General features: G+C 50.4%; 1 protein-coding gene across 2 annotated transcripts in view; it reads right to left on the bottom strand.

The window, feature by feature from the left end:
- Positions 1-26,412, bottom strand: part of MLF1 (myeloid leukemia factor 1) — a 474,880-nt gene that overhangs the window by 16,409 nt on the left and 432,059 nt on the right. For both annotated transcript variants that reach the window (XM_069618449.1, XM_069618450.1), the window contains one exon: positions 442-579. In XM_069618449.1, coding sequence (XP_069474550.1) covers positions 452-579 — 128 coding nt within the window. In that variant the 3' untranslated portion in view covers positions 442-451. The remainder of the gene's footprint in view (positions 1-441; positions 580-26,412) is intronic.

The following is a 26,412-nucleotide window of genomic DNA, read 5'->3' as shown; positions in this document are numbered from 1 at the left end:
CATAGCTGCCCGTTTTCCTTATTGGATTTATTTCAGTGCTTTCAACATATTAAAAAGAGAATACTTCTGCATATCAAAGAATGCCAGTCAATCATTACAAGCAATAAAACATAAACTCATTTAAAGATAGATCTTTAAAATAAAGGGGTCATAGCACTGAGAAAAGGGGGACAGAGGCATGGAAGGGAACAACAAATGACTCAAAGTAAATTACTCATACTAACACAGCTATTCTGCAAGTTAATTATAAACGTGTTTCCAATAATAAGCTAAAATGTTGACTAAGCATGAATTCTCTGTTATTAGCCATATTCTGTCCAGACTTTGGTGATCAATTGCTCATGTTTGAAAACAGCCAGAAATGTACTGTCCTCTTTCAAATAAACACTTGGTCAATAGTTAAATATCATATTTTATGAATAGGTCTTTCTGACTAAATACCTTGAAACATTTACGCATTCTTTATAGCGGGGCTATGGGCATGTCTTTGTTTTGAGTCATGTACAGGTAAACTTTGGCCACCTAGCTTGTAAGTCCTCGTTTTCCTCTGCCATTCTTCATCAAAGGTAAGGGCTTCACCTACATCACAAAGAAATACAATTTAAAGTACTATACTTGGTTCACAATATAGGTAATATGCATGCCAACGTGCAATAAATTGATAAATCAAGTACCATAGACATTTTAGGTCAGGGTAAAGATGCTGTTATGCAGTCCTAGATGATTCCGATGTGTCTCCCAAAACGTATGGCCGTGATGGATCTAGGACCAATCAAAAACATTTTCTTTGCCAGAAGAACAAGTTACTTCTTACCTGGTAACGTTCTTTCGATTGGATGTTCTTCCAATGTATTCCTCATCTTAGATGTATTCCATCCAGCTTTGCTGCTCTTCGGAAATTTTTTCGGCAGAGGGCGCTGTGCGTCGATGTCGTCGAGTCGATAGTCTGTCGAGGGCGACGTCATCGGGTGTATATTAGCACGCGCGGCGCCCGTTGGCCTCAGTTCTGTTTTCCCCCTCTTTTGTATCTGTGATCTTGTACTGTTTTTGTAGATTGTGCCGGCAGACAGGTATCAGCCTTGCGAGATCTGAGATGGCAATAACCTGGAAAAAATCTACAGAGGGGTAGGTTGGGAGGGCGATGAGGAATACGTTGGAGGAACATCCAATCGAAAGAACGTTACCAGGTAAGAAGTAACTTGTTCTTCGAGTGGATTGTGTCCCCCAACGTATTCCTCATCTTAGATAGGCTCCCAAAGCAGTATTTTGCATAGTTCCTCTGGAGGAGGGGTCAGATTTTTTTTACATTTTTTATTTTTAATGCCTTTAGATGGCAGAATAAAGCACTGCTTTTCCAAAAGTTAACTGCCTAGACTGGGAAGCATCCAGGTTATAGAATTTTGATAAGGTGTGAAGCGAAGACCAAGTTGCTGCTTCGCAAATGGACCTTATAGGGTCACCTCTTTGAAGGGCCTTGGAAGAGGCGATGCCTCTGGTGGAATGAGCTCTTAACCCTTCTGGTGGGTCTTTTTGTGCTAGTCTGTAGCATTCTGAAATGCAAAGCACGATCCAGCATGAAATTGTTTGTTTTGTTACTGATTGACCCAGTTTTCTTCCAGTGTAGCCTATAAACAACTGGTTGTCCACTCTAAGTCTAGAAAGCCTAGAGATGTAAAAGCTTAAAGCTCTTTTAGGGTCCAGTCTGTGTAGTCTTTCTTCCTCCTTAGAAGGATGAGGTGGAGGATAGAATGAGGGTAAAACAATTTTCTGATTTAAATGAAAATCAGATATTACCTTCGGTAAAAATGATGGTTTAACCCTCAACACAACTCTGTCCTTATGGAACACAGTATAGGGTGGCCCAGAAGATAGTGCCTCACTCTTCTTGCTGATGTTAGAGCAACTAAAAAGGCTGTTTTCCATGTTAATAATCTCAATGGACACGTGTGCATAGGCTCAAAGGGGGCACACATTAAGAATTTTAATACCAAATTTAGATCCCAAATCGGTACTTGAAAAGGGTGAGGAGGAAACACATTAGTGAGACCTTTTATGAATTGTGTTATCAAAGGAATTTTGAAGTAGGAGCATTCTTCCGATGAGCTCTTGAAGATGGAAAGTGCCGCAAGTTAACCTTTTATTGTTCCGATATTCAGACCTCTATGTGCTAGGGTCAGAAGGAAAGATAATAATTCCGGAATAGAACATAGAAAGGGATCGACATTCTTTTCTCTGCACCAGTTGCAAAACTTTTTCCAACGGCAACGGTATAGAGACTTTGTTGCTGGCCTTCTTGCTGAAAGCAACACCTCCATAACGTCATCTGGAAGGTTCCAATCCCTGTATCTCAGCCTCTCAGATACCAAGCATGAAGGTTGAGTGTTTTGACTCTGGATGGAGAACCTGACCTTCCGTTTGAGAGAGAAGGTTCTCTCTCTGAGGAAGACGTACTGGAGGACAGATGGACATGTCTAGAATGTCCGGGTACCACGTTCTCCTGGCCCAATCCGGGGCAATTAGGATCATGCGGCTCCGAAACCTTCTCAGCCTCCTGATGACCTAAGGAATTGATGGGAATCGGAGGAAACGTGTACAATAGTGGGAAATTCCACTCCACCACAAACTCGTCCCCCAGGGCTCCTCTCGGGGGAAATTCCCTTGAGCAATAACTTTCGCATTTTCGGTTGATTCCGGTTGCAAACAGGTCTACTTGAGGGGTTCCCCAAAGGGCGAAGATCTCTTGAATGACTTCCTGAGCCAGTTCCCATTTGTGGGATACTGTGCTCTGCCTGCTCAGAGCATCTGCCGTCATATTCTCTTCCTCGGCTAGATGAATTGCCGTTAAAGAGGTTCCCTCCTGACTCGCCCAATACCAGAGCTGCATTGCCTCTCTGCACAGGGGTCGTGACCCCACGTCTCCTCTTTTGTTTAGGTAGTGCATGGCCACTGTGTTGTCCGTCATTATCAGGACATTCTTTCCCCTGACATATGGCAGGAAGGCCTTCAGCGCTAGTCTGATTGCCCTCAGCTCTAAAAGGTTGATATGTAGTTTGGACTCTGATGGAGGCCAACGACCGCTGATTGTCAAATCGTTAGCATGAGCTCCCCACCCCAGGAGTGAGGCGTCCGTCACTACTGTGATCTCCGGCCATGGTTGCCAAAAGGGTTCTCCTTTTAGAATGTTCTCTGTACAGGTCCACCATAAAAGGTCTTGTCTGACCCTGTTCGGAATCTGAAGATCTGTCATTTGACCCCGAGAACTGGGACCACTGAGTCTTTAGGGCACATTGAAGGGATCTCATCCTCAAGCGTGCCTCTGGCACCAGAAAAATGCAGGATGCCATGAGGCCGAGCAACCTTAAAAAGTCGTAAGCCTGGAGATTTTGGACATTTTGGAATTTGGAAACCATCTGAAGAATATCTTGAGCCCGCGACTTGGTAGATGTTAAATGTTAAAGGTATTTGTACCACGCACCGTCACCAACGGAATTGGTCCCCAGGCGCTCTGGCGGATCTGTGAACGATAAGGTGGGATGGGTTAATAAGGTGAAGAGGGAGTAGGATAGTAAGAGGAGTGGTGTTCTGTTGGCAGCTTCAACTCGGTATACACCGGGTGCTGAGCTTTGGTGCTGGTATTAGATCGGTGTCAGTCCGCGTGTGCTGTTGCTCCGGCTTATGTGTTGTTGCAGTGTTGTGAAGTGCGTGCGGCTTGTTGTGGGAGAGATGGTTGTGTGATTTTTTTGAGTGAGATAAGCATGCAGAGTTTGAGCTTGTATTGGTTAGTGGGTTACCTGACCTTTAGCATGCTAACATTCACAGTTTTGTCTAAGTGTGGCACTTGTTGGCCTTCACAATCCTATCTAGATGCGGGGCAGGCTAATGTTTAGAATTCTATCTAGGTGTGGGCATGCTAACATTCACAACCTTATCTAGATGTGGCGCAAGCTAGTGTTTAGAAATCTGTCTAGGTGTGGACATGCTAATATCCACAATTCTATCTAAGTGCAGGCATGCTAACATTCACAGTCCTATCTAGATGCGATGCAGGCTAATATTCAAACAAGAAACCTTAGGTCTAAGTGTGTATTTGAATAACTGCTACTGTGAAACGCTGTCACAACCTTACTGCTCACATTGACCCCACTTGAGATGAGCCTGGCTGCTCAGCCACACTACCAATCTGTGTAGTTCAGACTTATACCAAAGGTTGGGTCTCTTTTGCCAGGAGGTCAAGGTTATTGTAGTGCACCCAAAGGGTACTGCATACAATCTTTCCTAACAGGTGTCATTTGTTTTTACTCTCCATAGTATCTTTTTAAAGTTACCCTCAAACAACTTTTTGGCAATAAGCGCCTGTTGCTCGGTTGCTTTCTCTGACTAACCTTGAGAGAACTGCAGTTCCCAAGGGTAGAAAGGATCTGCCCGCTTCTGGTTCCATGAAGCCGTCAAGTGCAGCTGAATCTTCCCCAGTCTCATGTGTTGGAAGGCTAACAGGACCGCCGCCAAGAGACCCAGGAGATGCTGGTACCACCAGGCCGAGGTCACCTCACTGCTGAGGAAGTGCGTTGTGGCCCTCCTAATGGCCGCAATCTTGTCCTCCAACGGAAACACCTTCTTGGAGCATGTGTCCAAGATGAGGCCCAAGAATGTCAGTCTGCGTGGGCTGCAGCTGCAACTTCTTGAGATTCAGCAAAAAGCCCAGACCGTGCAGTGTATTCATAAGGGCATGGGAAGAGTGGTGAACCGCTTCCGGAGATGTAGCCCTGATGAGCCAGTCGTCGAGGTATGGGTAGATGTGGAGGCCCTGCACTCTGAGGAGGGCAGCCACAGTATTCCTGAGTCTGGTAACAACCCTGGGGGCCGAGTTGAGGCCAAAAGGAAGGACCTTGTATTAGAAATGGTAGCCCATGATCCTGAACCGTAGGAAAGAACGATGGGGCTGCCAAATTGGGACGTGTAGGTACGCGTCCTTCAGATCCAGGGAGCACATCCAGTCTCCCTTGCACAATGTCTCTGCTATAAAAGCTCTTTCCCAAGGACGTGTCTAATACAGCTCCTATGTACTGAAGCTGTTGGGAAGGTGTCATGTGTGACTTCTTGAAATTGAGGGAGAAGCCCGGTTTGTGGAGGAAGTGGCAGGTGACTTTCAGATGATCCAGTGCTTGCTCGGCAGAGCGCGCTCTGATCAACCAATCGTCCAGGCAGGGGTAGACATGAATCCCCCCTCTCCTGAGGTGCGCTGCCACCACTACCATTAACTTGGTGAAGACCCTCGGGCAGAGGTCAACCCGAATGGCAGGACTTGAAACTGATAGTGTGAGTCGCCAACTACGAACCTCAGGTATTTTCTGTGTTTAAGATGAATCGTCACATGAAAATAAGCATCCTGGAGGTCCAATGACACCAACCAGTCCTGGAGTTGAAGGGCCTGAAGGATCTGAGAAAGGGTAACCATCTTGAACTTGTCCTTCCTAAGGAACTTGTTCAAGTTTCATAAAGTCCTCCGTCCTTTTTGGGGGATCAAAAAATACGGGGAGTACCAACCCTTGTTCCTCTCCACTGCAGGTACTGGTTCTATAGCACCTTTCTCCAGCAGGGTTAGAACTTCCTGCTGTAGGAGCGGGTTTGAAAGTTTCAATGGGTGTCTCCCTGGTGGATTGCTTTGAGGTTGCTTTAGAAAAGGAAGGCAATAGCCTTGGGCTATAATTTCTAGCGCCAAACATCTGAAGTAATGGCTCGCCATTCTTGCAGATGCTGCGACAGCCTGCCTCCTACAGGTGTTTTGTGTTGCAAGTCCTCAAAGTGGTTTTGTGGCTGATGTTGCAGCTGCTGATGGCAAAGAGGCTGCAGCTGGAGCTGGTTTAGCATGTTTTCCTCGTCCACCACGAGTGGCCTTTCTTTGGCCCCTTTGACTGGCCATTCCTCTCGTCTTCCCGTATGAGGTGTAATAATGATAGGTTTGTCCCCTCCATGATTGCCCTTGCGCACGAAAAGGCTGAGGTTGCCTAATAGCAGCTCCTAAGGATTTTGCTGCTGCTTTTGAGGTCTGCAACCTCTCAAGGCTCTCGTTAGCCTTGTTTCCAAAAAGGTGAGACCCGTCAAAAGGCATGTTCAGGAGGCGGTTGTGTACGTCCGGTACAAAACCCGACTTCCGTAACCACGCAAACCTGCGCATTACCGTGCTAGTGCCCAAGGACCTGCTTACACTATCCACAGTGTCCAATCCAGATTGAAGGGATTCCTGCATGGCCTCCTTTCCATCTCTAACGATGGCTAGGAAACCTTCCCTTTCTTCCCCTTCTGTTATGTGCTCCGCCGCCATTGCAATGCACTCCCATAGAGTGTACGAAAATGTTGCCAAGTCACATGTGGCGTTGGCAGATTTTAATGCCATGCTACCGGCTGAAAATACCTTCCGTGCCCAACCACCCACACGCTTATCGTCCCTGTCTGGAGGGATAGACGGGTACGCAAGTTTGTTGGAAGCTGTGGCTGCCTGTATGACCAAACTCTCGGGAGTTGGATGTTTTGACAGATAGCTGGGGTCGCTACTGGCTGGGCGGTATTTTGATGCAAGGGATTTATTTACCGGAGGAATAGAATCTGGAGTTTCCCAATTCTTGGCCACCCTGTTTTGTAAGGCTACATAAAAAGGTAGTACTGGGTCTTCAGTGGGACCATGGTCCAATATGTCTGTTAAATCGTCCTGGACGAATTGGGCTGGTGGTCTAGCCCATCGCAAGTAATCTAAGACCTGGGTCATTAACTGGCGGTAAAATGGACTGGCATGCTCTCCTTGATCTGGTCTACCAAAGTCATTCTCAGGAGAGGTGTCAATGCCACTTGCATTGTGCAAAGACTCCACCAAATCCCTCATTCTGCTTTCCTCTGAGATCAAGCATTCTGGGACATTTGGGGTGCCATACTCCAATCCAAAAGGTACATTTTCCTCCTCGAATCTCTCCTGTTCCTCAAAAATTGAGGTCAAGGATTTGAAAAACTCCTTTCTAGGGAGAGGCTTGAAAACCTTCTCTGGAGGGGAGGAGGAGGAAGAGGTGTAGTACCAGGCTCTGAAGGAATTACATGTTTTTTTTTACTTTTTCCTTCTCTTTTTCTGGCTGTCCTGGCTTGGTTGGACTCTTTGGCGCTGAGGGCTTCGGCGTCTACGACATCGTGGTTGTCGACAGGGTCTGCTTCGAGGGCGTCGAGACGGCCTTCAACAGTTTCTCCTTCGAGGTGTGAAAGGTCTCGGACGGCGTCGGTGACCTCGAGCGGTCGACTCGACTCGAGCGTTTTTCGCTCGGCGTCCTGGAAGATTCCCTATCCTTCCTTTTGTGATCACCCGGGCTCGAGGGCGCGCAAGTGTTGGAGCGATGACACTCCTGGCTGGCTTCCGAAGAAGGCGCGGACCAAGGCTTCGCTTTCGCAAACACCTCCATAATTTTGACCCTAAATGCTTCCCACTCTTCGGAAGACGAATGTTTTGTGGGGCATTTCATTTTCGGAGACTCGTCTGACGACGAGGTGGAGGGAGATCTGTGGCGTTGTTTCTTCGACTTTTCCGACGAAGACGACGAGCGATGAGAATCGCTTCGAGATCTGGATCTATGCCTTTCGCGTCGAGGAGATTTTTACCCATGGGGTCTCGACTCGACGCTAGAGGCTTTCCGATCCTTCCGACCTACCTGTAGCTTTCCTCTCCTTTCTCGCAAGGCCTTTCCCGTCATCGCCTGACACTTCGAACAGGCCTCCATGTCGTGGCCTTCCCTGAGACACCACAAACACTTGCGGTGCAGGTGCGTGATCGACATTTTTGAGCCGCATGACTTGCATTTCTTAAAACCCGATCTCGGGGTCGTGGTCGGCATCGATGACGAGGACATAATTACTTCTCGTAATATTATATTTCCTGACAAAACTCGAGGCGCGCCGAATGTCCGAAGCAACGTACAGCGGAAAAACAGAACTGATGCCAACGGGCGCCGCGCGTGCTACTTATACACCCGATGACGTCGCCCGCGACGGAGGGCCTCGAGGGACTATCGACTCGACGACATCGACGCACGGCGCCCTCTGCCGAAAAAATTTCCGAAGAGCAGCAAAGCTGGATGGAATACATCTAAGATGAGGAATACGTTGGAGGACACAATCCACTCGAAATCAGACTTTGACAAGAAAGGAAAGGCTACTTATCTGTTAACAATAGTGTTCCAGAATGGGCGCTATTCTCAGATATGCATACTCAGAATATTTCTAACCAATTGTAAAAAAGAAAATGTGACTAGTCTTCTACAAACATACTCAGGTGGATGGGCAGGTACTTGGATACTTTACACAGAAGGTGTATAATATGCATGGCATACAGAGGCCTTCGTCATGTGCTTAGCAATAAAGACAGAAACAAGTTATGTGTCTAATACCACCTGTTTTTATCAACTGCACTGGATACTGCATAAGCACATGGGGGCAGAATCTGCAACCCTGTACTTCTCCAACCTGTCCCGCTTGGTCGGGCCATACTCAGGTTTTTCATTAGAGCCAGGCCTTCCTCCCAGATGTCGTCCAGGAAGGGAATAGAGATGATTGTCTTTCTTCTCGACTTGCGCCGTTGGTATAGGAAGCCTTCTTTCTTGGTCTCCTCAGGGGCTAAGTGAAACAGTTCCTAGGCCCTTGATATGACGAAATTAAGGGATCAACTTCGTTGGGTGGGAAGGCCCTAGGGGACTTGTTCGCATGCAGCGTCTCCCAGTTGGACGCGATAAGTCTTCGTCGGTGCTCGTAGCCGTGGTAGCTGTGTCCGTGCCAGTGTCAGTGTATGGGTCCAGGGCTCTGGGTGGAGTCTTTTCGTGACGAGGTGGTGGAGGAGTCGGATGATGGCGAGGACCAGCACACCCTTTGGTCTTTCCCTTCTGCAGGGGCAAGCTTAGACTCTGAGGCTCCTGCATGTCCCGTGAAAGCGTGGGTCCTGGAGGCATCCTCTACTGGATTTCAGTGACCAGTGTGTGCAGGGTCCTTAGAATATCCAGTGACACGTTGTTAGGCAGAATTATATGCAGTACCCTTTGGCAACACTACACACAATTAAGACTACAAGTGACAGTACAATTTCACCTTTGGTACAAGCCTGTACTAACACAGTTATAGTGGTAGCAGTAGCGGAGCAGCCAGACTTATCTCAAGAGTAAGTGAGCAGTACAAATAGTTACACAAAGGACAGCAATTACTATGATTCAGGTAAACACTGACTCAAGGTTTCTAAGTAAAAGACTATGGCCCTCATTACGACCCTGGCGGAAAGTGACTGACCGGACCGCCACAGCGTAAATAGCGTTTCCGCCATTGCACGATGGAGCAAAGTGCGGCCCATTCCGACCCATCGGGCACGAGCACCACGGCATGGCGGAAGTGCAAAGTCCGCGATGGCGGAAATGACCCCAAAACGGCCCACACCGCCGCCGTACGGCGCCCTAGGTGCAATACCGCCACCCATCTTAGCGGACACCGCAGTGAGCGCCAACCGGAAAGTACGGTGACCGTAAATATACGGAAACGGAAGTAAAAACATGGGCCCGGAACGGGAAACAACACGCCGTACACCTATAAAACCACAAAATCCACACAACCACTAAAAACACTACCCTGAGACACATCCCAACCCGTCATCCACCCTAGTGAAACCAAGAAAAATGGGAAAAGTAGCGAAGAAAGCGTGCGACCGCAAGCGGCAGGTCCACTTCTCCCGTGAGGAACTCACCGTGCTTACAGAGACCCTCCAGGAGAATGCCGCCGCCGTCTTCTCCACGCAAATGACCAGGACGGCACTTGCGAACAAGAAGGCCATATGGGCCCTGGTGGCACAGCGGGTAAGTGCGGTGGGGACCGCACCCCGCAACCCACAGCAATGCAGAAAGCGATGGGACGACCTGCGGATACGCGTCCGTAGCATACTTTCTGCCAACCGCAACATTGCCACAGCCACCGGGGGAGGATCGGAATCACCCATCAAGTTGACCCCCTGGGAAGAAATCTGTGCCTCCACCATTGGAATGGAGAGCATAGAGGGAGTCAGAGGGATGGAGAAAGGAGTGCAGACATCCGGAGAATCAGGTAGGTGGCCCAAATAAAACCATGCCAAATCCACAATGTCCAATCATGTGAATCACATGTGTCCACATAGCGCAACAGCAACACATGGCCAGGAGAACGTCCACACACATTGGCCTGATAGCGCACTTTAAAACTCACAATAAATACATAAATAATTAAAAACCCCAAAAACACCCACTACACGTGCAGCAGGCACACCCTAACTGCAGGCTGCCAAACAACTGCACCCTCACTCCACACACAAATGAAAGCACCTCCAAGGCCCCGACCCAAATCACCCTCAGGTACCACCCCAATGCATGTGATACATTGCTATTCCAATTCCCACAGACCCATTAATAACGCTCGCCCTCCTTTACTCCACCACAGGGTCCGATCCAAACGACGAGCTTCAGGACACCCCTACCAGCACACCTGCAAAGAGGGCCAAGACCGACGGCCAAAGACCCTCCACCTCAGCTGCACGCATCAAGACACGGCAGCAGCACAAATCAAGTGGCAGCACAGAGGAGGGAACATCAACAGGCACCCCAGCAGCCAGCATGCCCACAACAGCAGCACCACAGGTCCCCCCAATGGATGCCACAGAAGGCACTGCCTCTGGTGGCAGCAGCACCATAGGTGACACCCCATTAATGGCAGCATGCTCCGACACAGAAGACGGGGATGTCGAAGTCAGATCCATCCATGACCTGTCCCAATCCCCCTGTCTGTTCCATCCCGTACACCATGAGGATACCACGCAGGGGCACCCACAAGACGACGACTGGCCATCCCCCACAAGCCCTGTGGCAGGGCAACATGAGGCGAACAGCCACTCTGTGACATCACCACAAATGGCCATGGCCCAGCAGAGGCAACAGTCCCTCGACCAGTTAATCGTGCAACAGCAGCAACTGGCCACGCTCCTCAAGGACCATGCCGATGAATGTGGGGGCACTAAGGCAGACATAGAAACATCAACTGAGACACTTAGGGCAGAAATGGAGAGAAGTACAGAGACACTAAGGGCACAAATGTAGAGTAGCACAGAGTGCCAGAGAGTACAAATGGAGAGTAGCACCGAGAGCCTGAGAGTACAAATGGAGAGTAGCACCGAGAGCCTGAGAGTCCAAATGGAGAGAAGCACCGAGAGCCTGAGGGGGGAACTGCATGCGACGTCCAAAGACGTATGTGCCGAACTTGCCGCAGTGCGCCGTGTGCTCACTGAGCTCTCACAAACCCTTAGGGACATGCATGGACGTGAGCAGGCAGAGACATCATCTGTTGCAAGTTCCGTCCAGGGCAGCCCCCAACGTAGATCTGGGAGGAACCTGCGCTCCACAGGCAGGGGTGCCCCTGATACCCGCAGAGGGGGCTTGCAATAGCGACTGCCCACTGACAATGAGCATCTTTGGACACTGGTGTTCGGGGGGGAGGTAGGAGGGTGGAGGGGGTGTGTTGGGCTCACTTGGGTGGCGGGTCGATAGGGTGTTCAACATGATATCACATATGCCATAAACAATGCACGATCAACCAATGAGATGTTTGGACAATGATCTTTGTGTACTAGGCCATCATAGGCGTACAGTCCATATTGTGCATGTACCAGACACACACAGTGCCACGAGTCCCGTGTCCATGTATCAGCCACCAGGCGTGAGTGCTAGAAGCATGCATCAATGAGATGCTGACAAATGTCACGGCCCTCCTGTGCCTCGCGGACTCCTTGAGGTGCTGCCACATCCCCACCCTCATCATGACCATCTTCAGGTGCTTGCAGTTCTGCGTCAGGGGGCATGGGCACATTTCTACGTACGCACATGTTGTGTAGCATGACACATGCCATCACCATCTTTGCAACCTTCTCATGGCGGTACAGGAGTGCCCCGCCAGACCTGCTGAGGCACCGGAAACGTGTCTTCAGTAGGCCGAATGCCTGTTCAATGACTACACGGGTACGTGAGTGGGCATGGTTGTAGTCCTCCTCATGCTGGTCCCGTGGGTTCCGGACTGGTGTGAGGAGCCATCTCTTCAGTGGATATCCGGCATCACCTGTATGTGGACGATAAACGAATTATGTGGAATGCCATTGCTACGTACGCACCCCCCCCCCTTCCTCCCAGGTCATTGCCGCATCACATACCCCACATCATCATGCATGAAATGAGACTCACCGAGTAGCCAGGATCTGTACCCTGCGTGTCGCTCCATGTAGCGTGGTATTGTTGAGTTCCTCAAGACCATAGAATCATGGGTTGATCCAGGGAATCGGGCACAACAATGTGTAATGATCCTGTTGGAGTCACAAACCATTTGTACATTCAGAGAATGAAATTGTTTTCGGTTGCGGTACTGGGCCTCCATGGCATGTGGGACAACCAATTCCACATGGGTGCAGTCGATGGCACCAAGGCAACCCGGTATGCCGGCAAGTGCATGGAATCCCACTTTTGTGTTGGTAATTTCCTGCTCCGAGCGTGGTAGAGAGATGTAGTCGTCTGCGTGCTTCAGGAGGGCATCGAGCACTTGCAATAGTGTCCGTGAGAACAGTGGCTGAGAAATGCCATGCAACTGTCCGACTGTGTGCTGGTAGGTGCCTGTGGCCAGGAAGTGGAGTACAGACACCACCTTCAGTAGGGGTGGGATGGCGGTTGGGCTATCTATCATGCTGACAAGGTCAGCCTGTGTCATGTCCACAATGGCGGCTATGGTGTCCCGGTCCAAACGGTAGAGGGTGTGGATCTGCTCATCAGTGAGGTTGAACGGATGTGCTCGGAGGCGTGGGATTGCGGGCTGCCTGCGTGGTGGTAGTGGCTGTGCTGGCGGCCCTTGCTGGCCCTGCCTTGCCCTCCTCCTCCTCCTGCGTCTCCTCCGTGCGGCCGGTTGTAGTTGGTGTTCGTCTTCTTGGAGTTGGAGTACTTGCAGTGCTATCAGGTCCCCCAGGGCCAACATCGCGAGTCCTGCCGGTAGCATTTCGGAGTGGGTGTGGTTGTGGGAGGAGACTGGGTGTGCAATTTATGTGTTTTCAGGCTGTATGGCCTCCACCTGTGGTGATTCATTCCACCTGTGCAAGCTGCTCTCCCCTTTGGCCGAGCACGTCCCGCACACAACGCTGCAATTTGAGGAATGTCATCTTGCTATTACAATCATGTATTTGTACCCGATGGTGTTAAACGAATCTTCACGGGATCGTGGTTTACCTCTTTTTCCTGTAGACCGTGGAGTTGAGGTTGCCAGTCTGTCGAAGTCTTGATAGCCGATGAAAGAGTAACGCGAGGAATTAGCCCAATCCCCTCCTGACGGTATATGACAGGATGGCACTGAACCAACTCCCAACGCCACGGGTGGCACTTCTCAGGATTAGCGTGACGTCGGGACAGTGTTTCCACTGGCTGAGAAGGCTTGATGAAATCACCGATGAAAACGGAGAGGAACTCAGGAACTTCCAAGGCAGTAAGGCACAGGTACCGGCAGGGCACAAGACAGGCAAAGGAAAGCAAACTACAAGAAGAAGCAGTACTGACAGGGGTCCCCACTACTACTAGGAACCCAGACGAAACCTCCTCCACCCTGAACCAGGGACTGGCTAGTAACGAAAATAAGGGAAGAAAGGGTAGGAGGACCAGTAAGTAAGAAGGAGTAAAGAGAAGAGGCAGGACTGAGCAGGAAAGGTGGACCTGGAAACTGGAGGACTGAAAACCTAGCACCAGGGCTCCAGCAGCGCATACACAGTAACAACCGCGTTGAGACGCGTTGTCCCTGTGTATGCGATGCCTATTTATGGTCCGGGGTCAAAACGAGGCTTGGAACGCATGTTCCGATGCTGCGCATGCGCGGGACGTCGAATACTGACGATCCGCGCATGCGCAGATCCTCGCAAGATGGCGGCGTCCACGGCGCCCATCCGAACCGCGGGTCGGCGTGAAGAGAGTCGCCACCGCGGGTACAGCCTCCATGAAGGAGGAGACTGCTGCGGCCGTGGACCAGGGACCCAGGTAAGTGGCGCCGACGCCCGCGAGCGAGCGCGCGGCGTGACACCATACCCCCTCCCGGACAACCCCGGAGCACCGGGTTTCCAAGGAAAGCGGAGATAGAAATCCCGAACCAGGCGCGGTGCATGCACGAAGGAGCGCGGTTCCCAAGTGCGGTCACAAGCTGGATAACCCTTCCAGCTGACCAGGAACTGCAGAACACCGCGCCAAATTCGTGAATCACAAATCTCCTGCACCTCAAATTCAGGGACCCCCCGAACCAATAGCGGAGCAGGACGGGAACAGGTACGACCCATAACATCGGGCACATAGGGCTTTAAAAGGGAAACATGAAAGACAGGATGGATCCTCCAAGAGCGAGGCAAAGAAAAACGAAAGGCAACAGAGGAAATACGCTCAGACGCGGAAGGGACCAAAAAAGCGGGGGGCTAGTTTCACAGGTAAGTTGCGTACTGGTAGATTCTTGGAGGATAGCCAAACCATGTCCCCAACATGAAGGACAGGCTCCGGGCTCCGTCTCTTGTCAGCCTGCTCCTTCATATGTGCTTGTGCCGCTGCCAAGGTACTGGCCGCCAGACGATGTTGATCGCGGATCAGGGACACCAGGGCATCTGCGGAAGGAACGGTGCTGGAATACGTTGGATGAACAGGCAGCAGGCGAGGATGAAGACCAGTAGAGCAATAAAAGGGGCTGAGTCCAGTAGCGGAATGAACAGCGTTGTTGTAAGCTGCTTCCGCGGTGTCCAACCATTCCGACCAGTTGTCTTGGGTAGCATTGGCATAACAACGTAGGTATTGCTCAAGGGTCTGATTGGTACGTTCTGTCTGTCCATTAGTCTGCGGATGATAGCCGGAACTCAGGGCTCGCTGAATGTCCAAATGTCGACACAGTTGACCCCAAAAGGAAGAGATGTATTGAGACCCCCGGTCTGACAAGATCTTCTCCGGAAGACCATGAAGGCGATACACCTCATGTAGAAAACATCGTGCCATCTGAGATGCAGTGGGCAGCTTAGGAAAGGGCAAGAAATGAGCCGTCTTGGTGAAACAATCCACCACCACCATTATACAGGTAAATCCACCGGACAAGGGCAGGTCAACGATGAAATCCGTGGCGATGGTATGCCAAGGGTACGGAGGCGTAGGCGTGGGTTTCAGAAGGCCAATAGGCCTTTTGCGAGGAATCTTGGTCTGGGCACATACAGGACAGGAGTCCACGTATTGCTTTACCAGTGTAGCCCATCCAGGCCACCAGTACTGTCGTGCAACCAGTTCTTGTGTTGTGCGGACTCCACGGTGACCGCAAACGACGGAATCATGGCAATTCTGTAGAATGATTTTCTGGAGTTCCAATGTGGGAACGTACAGACGATCCTTGAAGAACAACAAGCCGTCACGTTCCTTAATGTCGGCACGTTGTAGTATCTGTGCTCTTGTGGGATCCGTACGTGTGGCCTCAACAAACTGTTGGAGCCGTGGAGTCAGCATCAATAGAAAATGTTTGGATGCAATCAAAGGTTCCGGTTCATTGACACCTTCAACGTTGTTTTCCAAAGAACGAGACAAGGCATCAGCCTTCGTGTTCTGGGAACAAGGAATGTACGTGACAGTGAAATCAAACTGTGAAAAGAAAAAGGCCCAACGAGCATGACGGGAAGTTCTGCATTGCAAAGAGCGCAGGAACTGTAGATTGCGGTGATCAGTGCGAACCACCACCGAGTACCTCCCACCCAGCAAGTGATGTCTCCATTCCTCGAAGGCAGCTTTTATTGCCAGTAGTTCCTTTTCTATCACTGCATAGTTTCTCTCGCTCACTGACAATTTCCTTGAGTAGTATGCCACCGGGTGTTCTGTTCCTGTGACTGCATCTTGCTGTAGTAAGACCGCACCGATTGCGTAGTCAGAAGCGTCTGTCTCAACCACAAATGGTTTTTCATCATCTGGATGTCTAAGAACAGGAGCCGACATGAAAGATTTCTTTAAATCCAGGAATGCCTCCTCGGCCCGCGTGTCCCAGATAAACGGCACCTTGGTACTGGTCAGGCGAGTTAGACTGTTGGCCAGTTTAGAAAAGCGTGGGATGAAACGCCGATAAAAGTTGGCAAAGCCCAAGAACCTTTGAAGCGACTTCACGCCATGTGGTGGTTTCCATTCTTGTATAGCTTGCAGTTTTGCGGGATCCATCTGTACTCCTGTGTTGCTGATCACATAACCCAGAAACTCCATGCTTTCCTTATGAAATTGACATTTTTCGATTTTGGCATACAGGCCGTTGTGTATTAACCTCTGGAGGACTTCCTGAACATGCACTACGTGTGCAGTACGAGAGTCAGAAAAAACCAATATGTCGTCAAGGTAAACCCAGACAGAAATCCCAATAAGGTCAGAAAAGACATCGTCCATGAACCGTTGAAAGACTGCCGGGGCATTGCAGAGTCCAAACGGCATCACCCTGTATTCGAAGTGACCAATAGGCGTTTTGAAGGCCGTCTTCCACTCATCTCCGTTCTTAATCCGCACCAAGTGATAGGCCCCTCTTAGATCCAGTTTGGTGAAGATCTGTGCTGATTTCAGAGATTCGATGATGTCCCGGATGAGTGGTAACGGGTACCTGTCTTTCCTCGTGATTTCGTTTAATTGACGATAGTCGATACAAGGGCGCAAAGTGCCCTCTTTCTTCTTGACGAAGAATAACGGGAATCCCGCAGGGGATTTGGAGGGTATAATGTAGCCTTTGTTCAGGCAATCCGTAATGTACTCCTGTAGGATGCCTTTCTCGAGTTGAGTCAACGAATAAATCTTGCCGTGGGGAATGATCGCACCAGGCAGAATGTCAATGGAACAATCAAAGTACCGATGAGGTGGTAATGGTATGTCTTCAGGCTTGGAGAACGCCTTGTGGTAGTCAGCATATTCATGAGGTACCGATTGAGTGGCACATAGACGAGTAGACACGTCAGCAGGATTGAGGGACTCCATAACTGCAGGAAAGGTTTCATGGATTACGCAATCACTAGGGCAACGTGTCGAAGTAAACATCAAAGAGCGAGCGGTCCAGTCGACCTGGGGATTGTGATACAACAACCATGGTAACCCCAGAACCACCGGAAAAGAGGGGGATTTGATGACGTCCAAGGAGATACGTTCGAGATGCCCTTCTACAGAGAGCCACAAGGGATCAGAGTGTTGGCAAACAGGACCCGAAGACAAAGTAGAACCATCGATCACCTCGACCACTGTAGGTCGTTCCTTGTTATGTAAACGGATCCCCTTGGCAATCGCAAATGAGGCATCGATGTAGTTGCCGGATGCTCCGCAATCCAAAAGGGCCCAGGTCTGCACACATTTTCCAAGCCAGGCAACACCGATTTTCAGGATCAACAAAGGTACTGAGTTCATGGGAGGAAGGACGGAATCAGAAGGGCGGCCCGTTGCTGCCTTCGCCTCAAACAACGGGCCTGTTAGTTTTCCTGTTTCTTCAGCGGGCGCAGCGGACAGGTGCCTAAAAAGTGGTCAGAACCACCACAATACAGGCACAAATTCTTCTGTCGTCTTCTTTTCTTTTCGGTCTCGGACAACGGACCACGGACGGCACCCAACTGCATGGGTTCTGGACCTACTTCAGTAGAAACAGCTGGTCCGGGGTTCTGTGCAAGAGGAATCGGTTGATACCTGGCAGACCTGCGGCGTTCACTCCGTCGTTCGGTCAACCTGTGGTCAATGCGTAAGACTTGTTCCACCAAAGCAGGCAATGTTTCTGGCTCCGGAATGTGCAGTAATTCATCCTTGTACTCCTCTCGTAATCCCCGACGAAACAAGGTTTTTTGAGTAATTTCAGGCCATTGTGAATCAGTTGCTAATTGTCGAAACCGACTGATGTAGCGGATTATGTCATCTGACCCTTGCTTGATCTCCATTAATTGATTCTGAGCCATGGCTGCCAAATTGGGTGGTTTAAAGACGTCCAAAAAGGCTTTCTCAAAGGCAGTGAAATCACCCAACAGAGGACTGTTATTAGAGACTAGAGGTGCTGCCCAGGCGAGTGCATTGCCGGTCAGATTGCCAAGGATGTACCCGATCTTGGCCTTGTCTTGAGCAAAATGAGTCGATCTGAACTGGAAATGGATCCGACAATGAGTACAGAACTCAGCCACTCGACGCGGATCACCATCATACTTCATCGGAGTCGTGTAAGCCATGGAGTTCTTTGGCGGTGTGACAGGTTGTGCGGGACTAGCCAAACACCGATCCAATGCCTGTCTGAGGGTGTTGTTCTCCTGGCGGAGAGTGGTCATTTCAAGACGCATGGCACGCATTTCTTCACGTAGTTCCTGTATGTCGTCCATGTCGGAACTGGGGTTAAGGCGTCTCAATCTGTTAAACGAATCTTCACGGGATCGTGGTTTACCTCTTTTTCCTGTAGACCGTGGAGTTGAGGTTGCCAGTCTGTCGAAGTCTTGATAGCCGATGAAAGAGTAACGCGAGGAATTAGCCCAATCCCCTCCTGACGGTATATGACAGGATGGCACTGAACCAACTCCCAACGCCACGGGTGGCACTTCTCAGGATTAGCGTGACGTCGGGACAGTGTTTCCACTGGCTGAGAAGGCTTGATGAAATCACCGATGAAAACGGAGAGGAACTCAGGAACTTCCAAGGCAGTAAGGCACAGGTACCGGCAGGGCACAAGACAGGCAAAGGAAAGCAAACTGCAAGAAGAAGCAGTACTGACAGGGGTCCCCACTACTACTAGGAACCCAGACGAAACCTCCTCCACCCTGAACCAGGGACTGGCTAGTAACGAAAATAAGGGAAGAAAGGGTAGGAGGACCAGTAAGTAAGAAGGAGTAAAGAGAAGAGGCAGGACTGAGCAGGAAAGGTGGACCTGGAAACTGGAGGACTGAAAACCTAGCACCAGGGCTCCAGCAGCGCATACACAGTAACAACCGCGTTGAGACGCGTTGTCCCTGTGTATGCGATGCCTATTTATGGTCCGGGGTCAAAACGAGGCTTGGAACGCATGTTCCGATGCTGCGCATGCGCGGGACGTCGAATACTGACGATCCGCGCATGCGCAGATCCTCGCAAGATGGCGGCGTCCACGGCGCCCATCCGAACCGCGGGTCGGCGTGAAGAGAGTCGCCACCGCGGGTACAGCCTCCATGAAGGAGGAGACTGCTGCGGCCGTGGACCAGGGACCCAGGTAAGTGGCGCCGACGCCCGCGAGCGAGCGCGCGGCGTGACACCATACCCCCTCCCGGACAACCCCGGAGCACCGGGTTTCCAAGGAAAGCGGAGATAGAAATCCCGAACCAGGCGCGGTGCATGCACGAAGGAGCGCGGTTCCCAAGTGCGGTCACAAGCTGGATAACCCTTCCAGCTGACCAGGAACTGCAGAACACCGCGCCAAATTCGTGAATCACAAATCTCCTGCACCTCAAATTCAGGGACCCCCCGAACCAATAGCGGAGCAGGACGGGAACAGGTACGACCCATAACATCGGGCACATAGGGCTTTAAAAGGGAAACATGAAAGACAGGATGGATCCTCCAAGAGCGAGGCAAAGAAAAACGAAAGGCAACAGAGGAAATACGCTCAGACGCGGAAGGGACCAAAAAAGCGGGGGGCTAGTTTCACAGGTAAGTTGCGTACTGGTAGATTCTTGGAGGATAGCCAAACCATGTCCCCAACATGAAGGACAGGCTCCGGGCTCCGTCTCTTGTCAGCCTGCTCCTTCATATGTGCTTGTGCCGCTGCCAAGGTACTGGCCGCCAGACGATGTTGATCGCGGATCAGGGACACCAGGGCATCTGCGGAAGGAACGGTGCTGGAATACGTTGGATGAACAGGCAGCAGGCGAGGATGAAGACCAGTAGAGCAATAAAAGGGGCTGAGTCCAGTAGCGGAATGAACAGCGTTGTTGTAAGCTGCTTCCGCGGTGTCCAACCATTCCGACCAGTTGTCTTGGGTAGCATTGGCATAACAACGTAGGTATTGCTCAAGGGTCTGATTGGTACGTTCTGTCTGTCCATTAGTCTGCGGATGATAGCCGGAACTCAGGGCTCGCTGAATGTCCAAATGTCGACACAGTTGACCCCAAAAGGAAGAGATGTATTGAGACCCCCGGTCTGACAAGATCTTCTCCGGAAGACCATGAAGGCGATACACCTCATGTAGAAAACATCGTGCCATCTGAGATGCAGTGGGCAGCTTAGGAAAGGGCAAGAAATGAGCCGTCTTGGTGAAACAATCCACCACCACCATTATACAGGTAAATCCACCGGACAAGGGCAGGTCAACGATGAAATCCGTGGCGATGGTATGCCAAGGGTACGGAGGCGTAGGCGTGGGTTTCAGAAGGCCAATAGGCCTTTTGCGAGGAATCTTGGTCTGGGCACATACAGGACAGGAGTCCACGTATTGCTTTACCAGTGTAGCCCATCCAGGCCACCAGTACTGTCGTGCAACCAGTTCTTGTGTTGTGCGGACTCCACGGTGACCGCAAACGACGGAATCATGGCAATTCTGTAGAATGATTTTCTGGAGTTCCAATGTGGGAACGTACAGACGATCCTTGAAGAACAACAAGCCGTCACGTTCCTTAATGTCGGCACGTTGTAGTATCTGTGCTCTTGTGGGATCCGTACGTGTGGCCTCAACAAACTGTTGGAGCCGTGGAGTCAGCATCAATAGAAAATGTTTGGATGCAATCAAAGGTTCCGGTTCATTGACACCTTCAACGTTGTTTTCCAAAGAACGAGACAAGGCATCAGCCTTCGTGTTCTGGGAACAAGGAATGTACGTGACAGTGAAATCAAACTGTGAAAAGAAAAAGGCCCAACGAGCATGACGGGAAGTTCTGCATTGCAAAGAGCGCAGGAACTGTAGATTGCGGTGATCAGTGCGAACCACCACCGAGTACCTCCCACCCAGCAAGTGATGTCTCCATTCCTCGAAGGCAGCTTTTATTGCCAGTAGTTCCTTTTCTATCACTGCATAGTTTCTCTCGCTCACTGACAATTTCCTTGAGTAGTATGCCACCGGGTGTTCTGTTCCTGTGACTGCATCTTGCTGTAGTAAGACCGCACCGATTGCGTAGTCAGAAGCGTCTGTCTCAACCACAAATGGTTTTTCATCATCTGGATGTCTAAGAACAGGAGCCGACATGAAAGATTTCTTTAAATCCAGGAATGCCTCCTCGGCCCGCGTGTCCCAGATAAACGGCACCTTGGTACTGGTCAGGCGAGTTAGACTGTTGGCCAGTTTAGAAAAGCGTGGGATGAAACGCCGATAAAAGTTGGCAAAGCCCAAGAACCTTTGAAGCGACTTCACGCCATGTGGTGGTTTCCATTCTTGTATAGCTTGCAGTTTTGCGGGATCCATCTGTACTCCTGTGTTGCTGATCACATAACCCAGAAACTCCATGCTTTCCTTATGAAATTGACATTTTTCGATTTTGGCATACAGGCCGTTGTGTATTAACCTCTGGAGGACTTCCTGAACATGCACTACGTGTGCAGTACGAGAGTCAGAAAAAACCAATATGTCGTCAAGGTAAACCCAGACAGAAATCCCAATAAGGTCAGAAAAGACATCGTCCATGAACCGTTGAAAGACTGCCGGGGCATTGCAGAGTCCAAACGGCATCACCCTGTATTCGAAGTGACCAATAGGCGTTTTGAAGGCCGTCTTCCACTCATCTCCGTTCTTAATCCGCACCAAGTGATAGGCCCCTCTTAGATCCAGTTTGGTGAAGATCTGTGCTGATTTCAGAGATTCGATGATGTCCCGGATGAGTGGTAACGGGTACCTGTCTTTCCTCGTGATTTCGTTTAATTGACGATAGTCGATACAAGGGCGCAAAGTGCCCTCTTTCTTCTTGACGAAGAATAACGGGAATCCCGCAGGGGATTTGGAGGGTATAATGTAGCCTTTGTTCAGGCAATCCGTAATGTACTCCTGTAGGATGCCTTTCTCGAGTTGAGTCAACGAATAAATCTTGCCGTGGGGAATGATCGCACCAGGCAGAATGTCAATGGAACAATCAAAGTACCGATGAGGTGGTAATGGTATGTCTTCAGGCTTGGAGAACGCCTTGTGGTAGTCAGCATATTCATGAGGTACCGATTGAGTGGCACATAGACGAGTAGACACGTCAGCAGGATTGAGGGACTCCATAACTGCAGGAAAGGTTTCATGGATTACGCAATCACTAGGGCAACGTGTCGAAGTAAACATCAAAGAGCGAGCGGTCCAGTCGACCTGGGGATTGTGATACAACAACCATGGTAACCCCAGAACCACCGGAAAAGAGGGGGATTTGATGACGTCCAAGGAGATACGTTCGAGATGCCCTTCTACAGAGAGCCACAAGGGATCAGAGTGTTGGCAAACAGGACCCGAAGACAAAGTAGAACCATCGATCACCTCGACCACTGTAGGTCGTTCCTTGTTATGTAAACGGATCCCCTTGGCAATCGCAAATGAGGCATCGATGTAGTTGCCGGATGCTCCGCAATCCAAAAGGGCCCAGGTCTGCACACATTTTCCAAGCCAGGCAACACCGATTTTCAGGATCAACAAAGGTACTGAGTTCATGGGAGGAAGGACGGAATCAGAAGGGCGGCCCGTTGCTGCCTTCGCCTCAAACAACGGGCCTGTTAGTTTTCCTGTTTCTTCAGCGGGCGCAGCGGACAGGTGCCTAAAAAGTGGTCAGAACCACCACAATACAGGCACAAATTCTTCTGTCGTCTTCTTTTCTTTTCGGTCTCGGACAACGGACCACGGACGGCACCCAACTGCATGGGTTCTGGACCTACTTCAGTAGAAACAGCTGGTCCGGGGTTCTGTGCAAGAGGAATCGGTTGATACCTGGCAGACCTGCGGCGTTCACTCCGTCGTTCGGTCAACCTGTGGTCAATGCGTAAGACTTGTTCCACCAAAGCAGGCAATGTTTCTGGCTCCGGAATGTGCAGTAATTCATCCTTGTACTCCTCTCGTAATCCCCGACGAAACAAGGTTTTTTGAGTAATTTCAGGCCATTGTGAATCAGTTGCTAATTGTCGAAACCGACTGATGTAGCGGATTATGTCATCTGACCCTTGCTTGATCTCCATTAATTGATTCTGAGCCATGGCTGCCAAATTGGGTGGTTTAAAGACGTCCAAAAAGGCTTTCTCAAAGGCAGTGAAATCACCCAACAGAGGACTGTTATTAGAGACTAGAGGTGCTGCCCAGGCGAGTGCATTGCCGGTCAGATTGCCAAGGATGTACCCGATCTTGGCCTTGTCTTGAGCAAAATGAGTCGATCTGAACTGGAAATGGATCCGACAATGAGTACAGAACTCAGCCACTCGACGCGGATCACCATCATACTTCATCGGAGTCGTGTAAGCCATGGAGTTCTTTGGCGGTGTGACAGGTTGTGCGGGACTAGCCAAACACCGATCCAATGCCTGTCTGAGGGTGTTGTTCTCCTGGCGGAGAGTGGTCATTTCAAGACGCATGGCACGCATTTCTTCACGTAGTTCCTGTATGTCGTCCATGTCGGAACTGGGGTTAAGGCGTCTCAATCTGTTAAACGAATCTTCACGGGATCGTGGTTTACCTCTTTTTCCTGTAGACCGTGGAGTTGAGGTTGCCAGTCTGTCGAAGTCTTGATAGCCGATGAAAGAGTAACGCGAGGAATTAGCCCAATCCCCTCCTGACGGTATATGACAGGATGGCACTGAACCAACTCCCAACGCCACGGGTGGCACTTCTCAGGATTAGCGTGACGTCGGGACAGTGTTTCCACTGGCTGAGAAGGCTTGATGAAATCACCGATGAAAACGGAGAGGAACTCAGGAACTTCCAAGGCAGTAAGGCACAGGTACCGGCAGGGCACAAGACAGGCAAAGGAAAGCAAACTGCAAGAAGAAGCAGTACTGACAGGGGTCCCCACTACTACTAGGAACCCAGACGAAACCTCCTCCACCCTGAACCAGGGACTGGCTAGTAACGAAAATAAGGGAAGAAAGGGTAGGAGGACCAGTAAGTAAGAAGGAGTAAAGAGAAGAGGCAGGACTGAGCAGGAAAGGTGGACCTGGAAACTGGAGGACTGAAAACCTAGCACCAGGGCTCCAGCAGCGCATACACAGTAACAACCGCGTTGAGACGCGTTGTCCCTGTGTATGCGATGCCTATTTATGGTCCGGGGTCAAAACGAGGCTTGGAACGCATGTTCCGATGCTGCGCATGCGCGGGACGTCGAATACTGACGATCCGCGCATGCGCAGATCCTCGCAAGATGGCGGCGTCCACGGCGCCCATCCGAACCGCGGGTCGGCGTGAAGAGAGTCGGCACCGCGGGTACAGCCTCCATGAAGGAGGAGACTGCTGCGGCCGTGGACCAGGGACCCAGGTAAGTGGCGCCGACGCCCGCGAGCGAGCGCGCGGCGTGACAGATGGCCGTGTAACATTGGTTGATATGTTCATTCGGCTATGGTCCCATTGTTTCACATACAATCTTTGCTGTCGCGAACAGACTTGTGAAGGGTCAGTGGAACGTAGTACTCGAGTAACGGTGGACCCTCATGCATCACTGTACCGAGTTTCAACGACGGGCGGGGCGTCCCATTTGTGAGTGAAGGCAGTTGCCATTTTCACACACAGCCGCACTAGATGGATTAATTTGTGATTTCAAGCGGCCACAGATGCCTTTTCGACTTGATGTTGCAAATGAGGAATTCGAAGGGCGGCGCTTTCGGTCTTCAGCTAGCGGCGAGGAGATGCCCACAGGTCTGACTGCAAATATAACGTTCTATTGTTCAATGTCCTTGGGACAGGGGCCATGGCGAGGATGCAATGATTGATATGAATAGTTTGGGATGCGCAATAGCGAAGTGGACGATGAGGCCGGACGTTCCCAAATACATGTTACTTCACAACACTGGAATTACGGGCTGGGGCACAGTGGATTTTGCAGGCTGCATAACGCACAGACTCAATGGAATTCTCACATGTTATGTGAGTATGGAAACAGGCGTTATCATTACGGGATGAGGGAATGATGAATGGATGCATGGACAGATGATTTGATACAGTGTTTGCCATGTACAGGGCTTCTTGGAATCTGTCCGCCTCCCCTGCGCTATGTGATGCAGGGCTGCCATAGTGGGACCATCGTCTATCTGGCCTTGTTGAGCCCTCCCTGTCTCGACGCGCCTTCAGACACTTGTGTCCATGCACGTTACCAATCCCATCTGATGGATTCTGTTTTCACAGACGCATGCACAGGTACACTCGTTTGTGATGGTGTTTTCACCTCGATATAGATAGTTATGAGTCGCAAGTGGTTTTGGGGTGGTGATGATCCTTTGGAGTGGGCTAGCATGCATATGGCTGTGGATTTAGTGTGATCATTGAAGTGAGTTGTTCGAATGTAGTTCTGATGGCCATTCTATTCTTTTTCTTTTCTTTTGGTTGACAGGTATCTCCTCCCCTTTTGCCACTGCCATCTGTATGCCACTCCTGCAGATGGCTTTTACTCCCGACATCTGCTGCTTCGTGTTAATCAGTGGAGCAGCATTACGATCTTATGGGACGATCGCCAATGGGCCACATGCCCTTACGCAGTACTAGTGGCTCGGAGCAACATTTCGGCCTTTCAGCTGGATTAGTGCCTCCCTATTGGGACGGCCCTGCGGTTCTACGCGCTTCCATGTTGCCTTTTCGTACGAGAATGTAGCCCCTGTGTACCATGAAGGAACAGGGCGTCACACAAGAAGTAGCTGGTCATTTCTCGCGGATGCAGCCCACAATGGTGAAATGTGTTTTGGAGTTCATGGCCTAATGGCTGTATGGGCTTGGTGAATTTGTTGTGCATTAAATTTCTATTCTGATATGGGCCGTGTAGCGTTCTTCTTTGCAAGTGATGTGGCATATTCCTATTTGGGGTGCGATGTATTGTGAGGAGATCTGCATTGGGTTCCAGCTTCGGAGTATAGTTGCGTGGTACTGTGCTGGGCGCGTTTGCCTACGAAGCCCAGTGAGGTCAGGGATGAGGGCTGCCAATATGACTGTTTGAATGATGTCATGCTCAGGGACGGGGGATTAGGTTTTGTGTAACAGATGCCGGTCAGCCAGGTGGACTGGTGGAATGATGTGATTTTCGGAATATTGCTGGTCACAGGTGCCTGTGTTTGCGTGCGTTTCTTGGTGGGGGACTGAGGTCATGTCCATTGGAATGGCTTCTGTATTCGTGCCATCTGTGCCCTGCAGCTCCCATTGGCCCCTCTTGAGATTCTTTTGTTCGTTGGCATGCATGGGTGACTTGTACATTTCACTGGT

Source organism: Ambystoma mexicanum, chromosome 10 (assembly GCF_040938575.1).
Source record: "Ambystoma mexicanum isolate Mex_15411 chromosome 10, UKY_AmexF1_1, whole genome shotgun sequence".
Taxonomy (NCBI): Eukaryota; Metazoa; Chordata; class Amphibia; order Caudata; family Ambystomatidae; genus Ambystoma; species Ambystoma mexicanum.
This window is presented reverse-complemented; position numbering and strand designations above follow the sequence as displayed.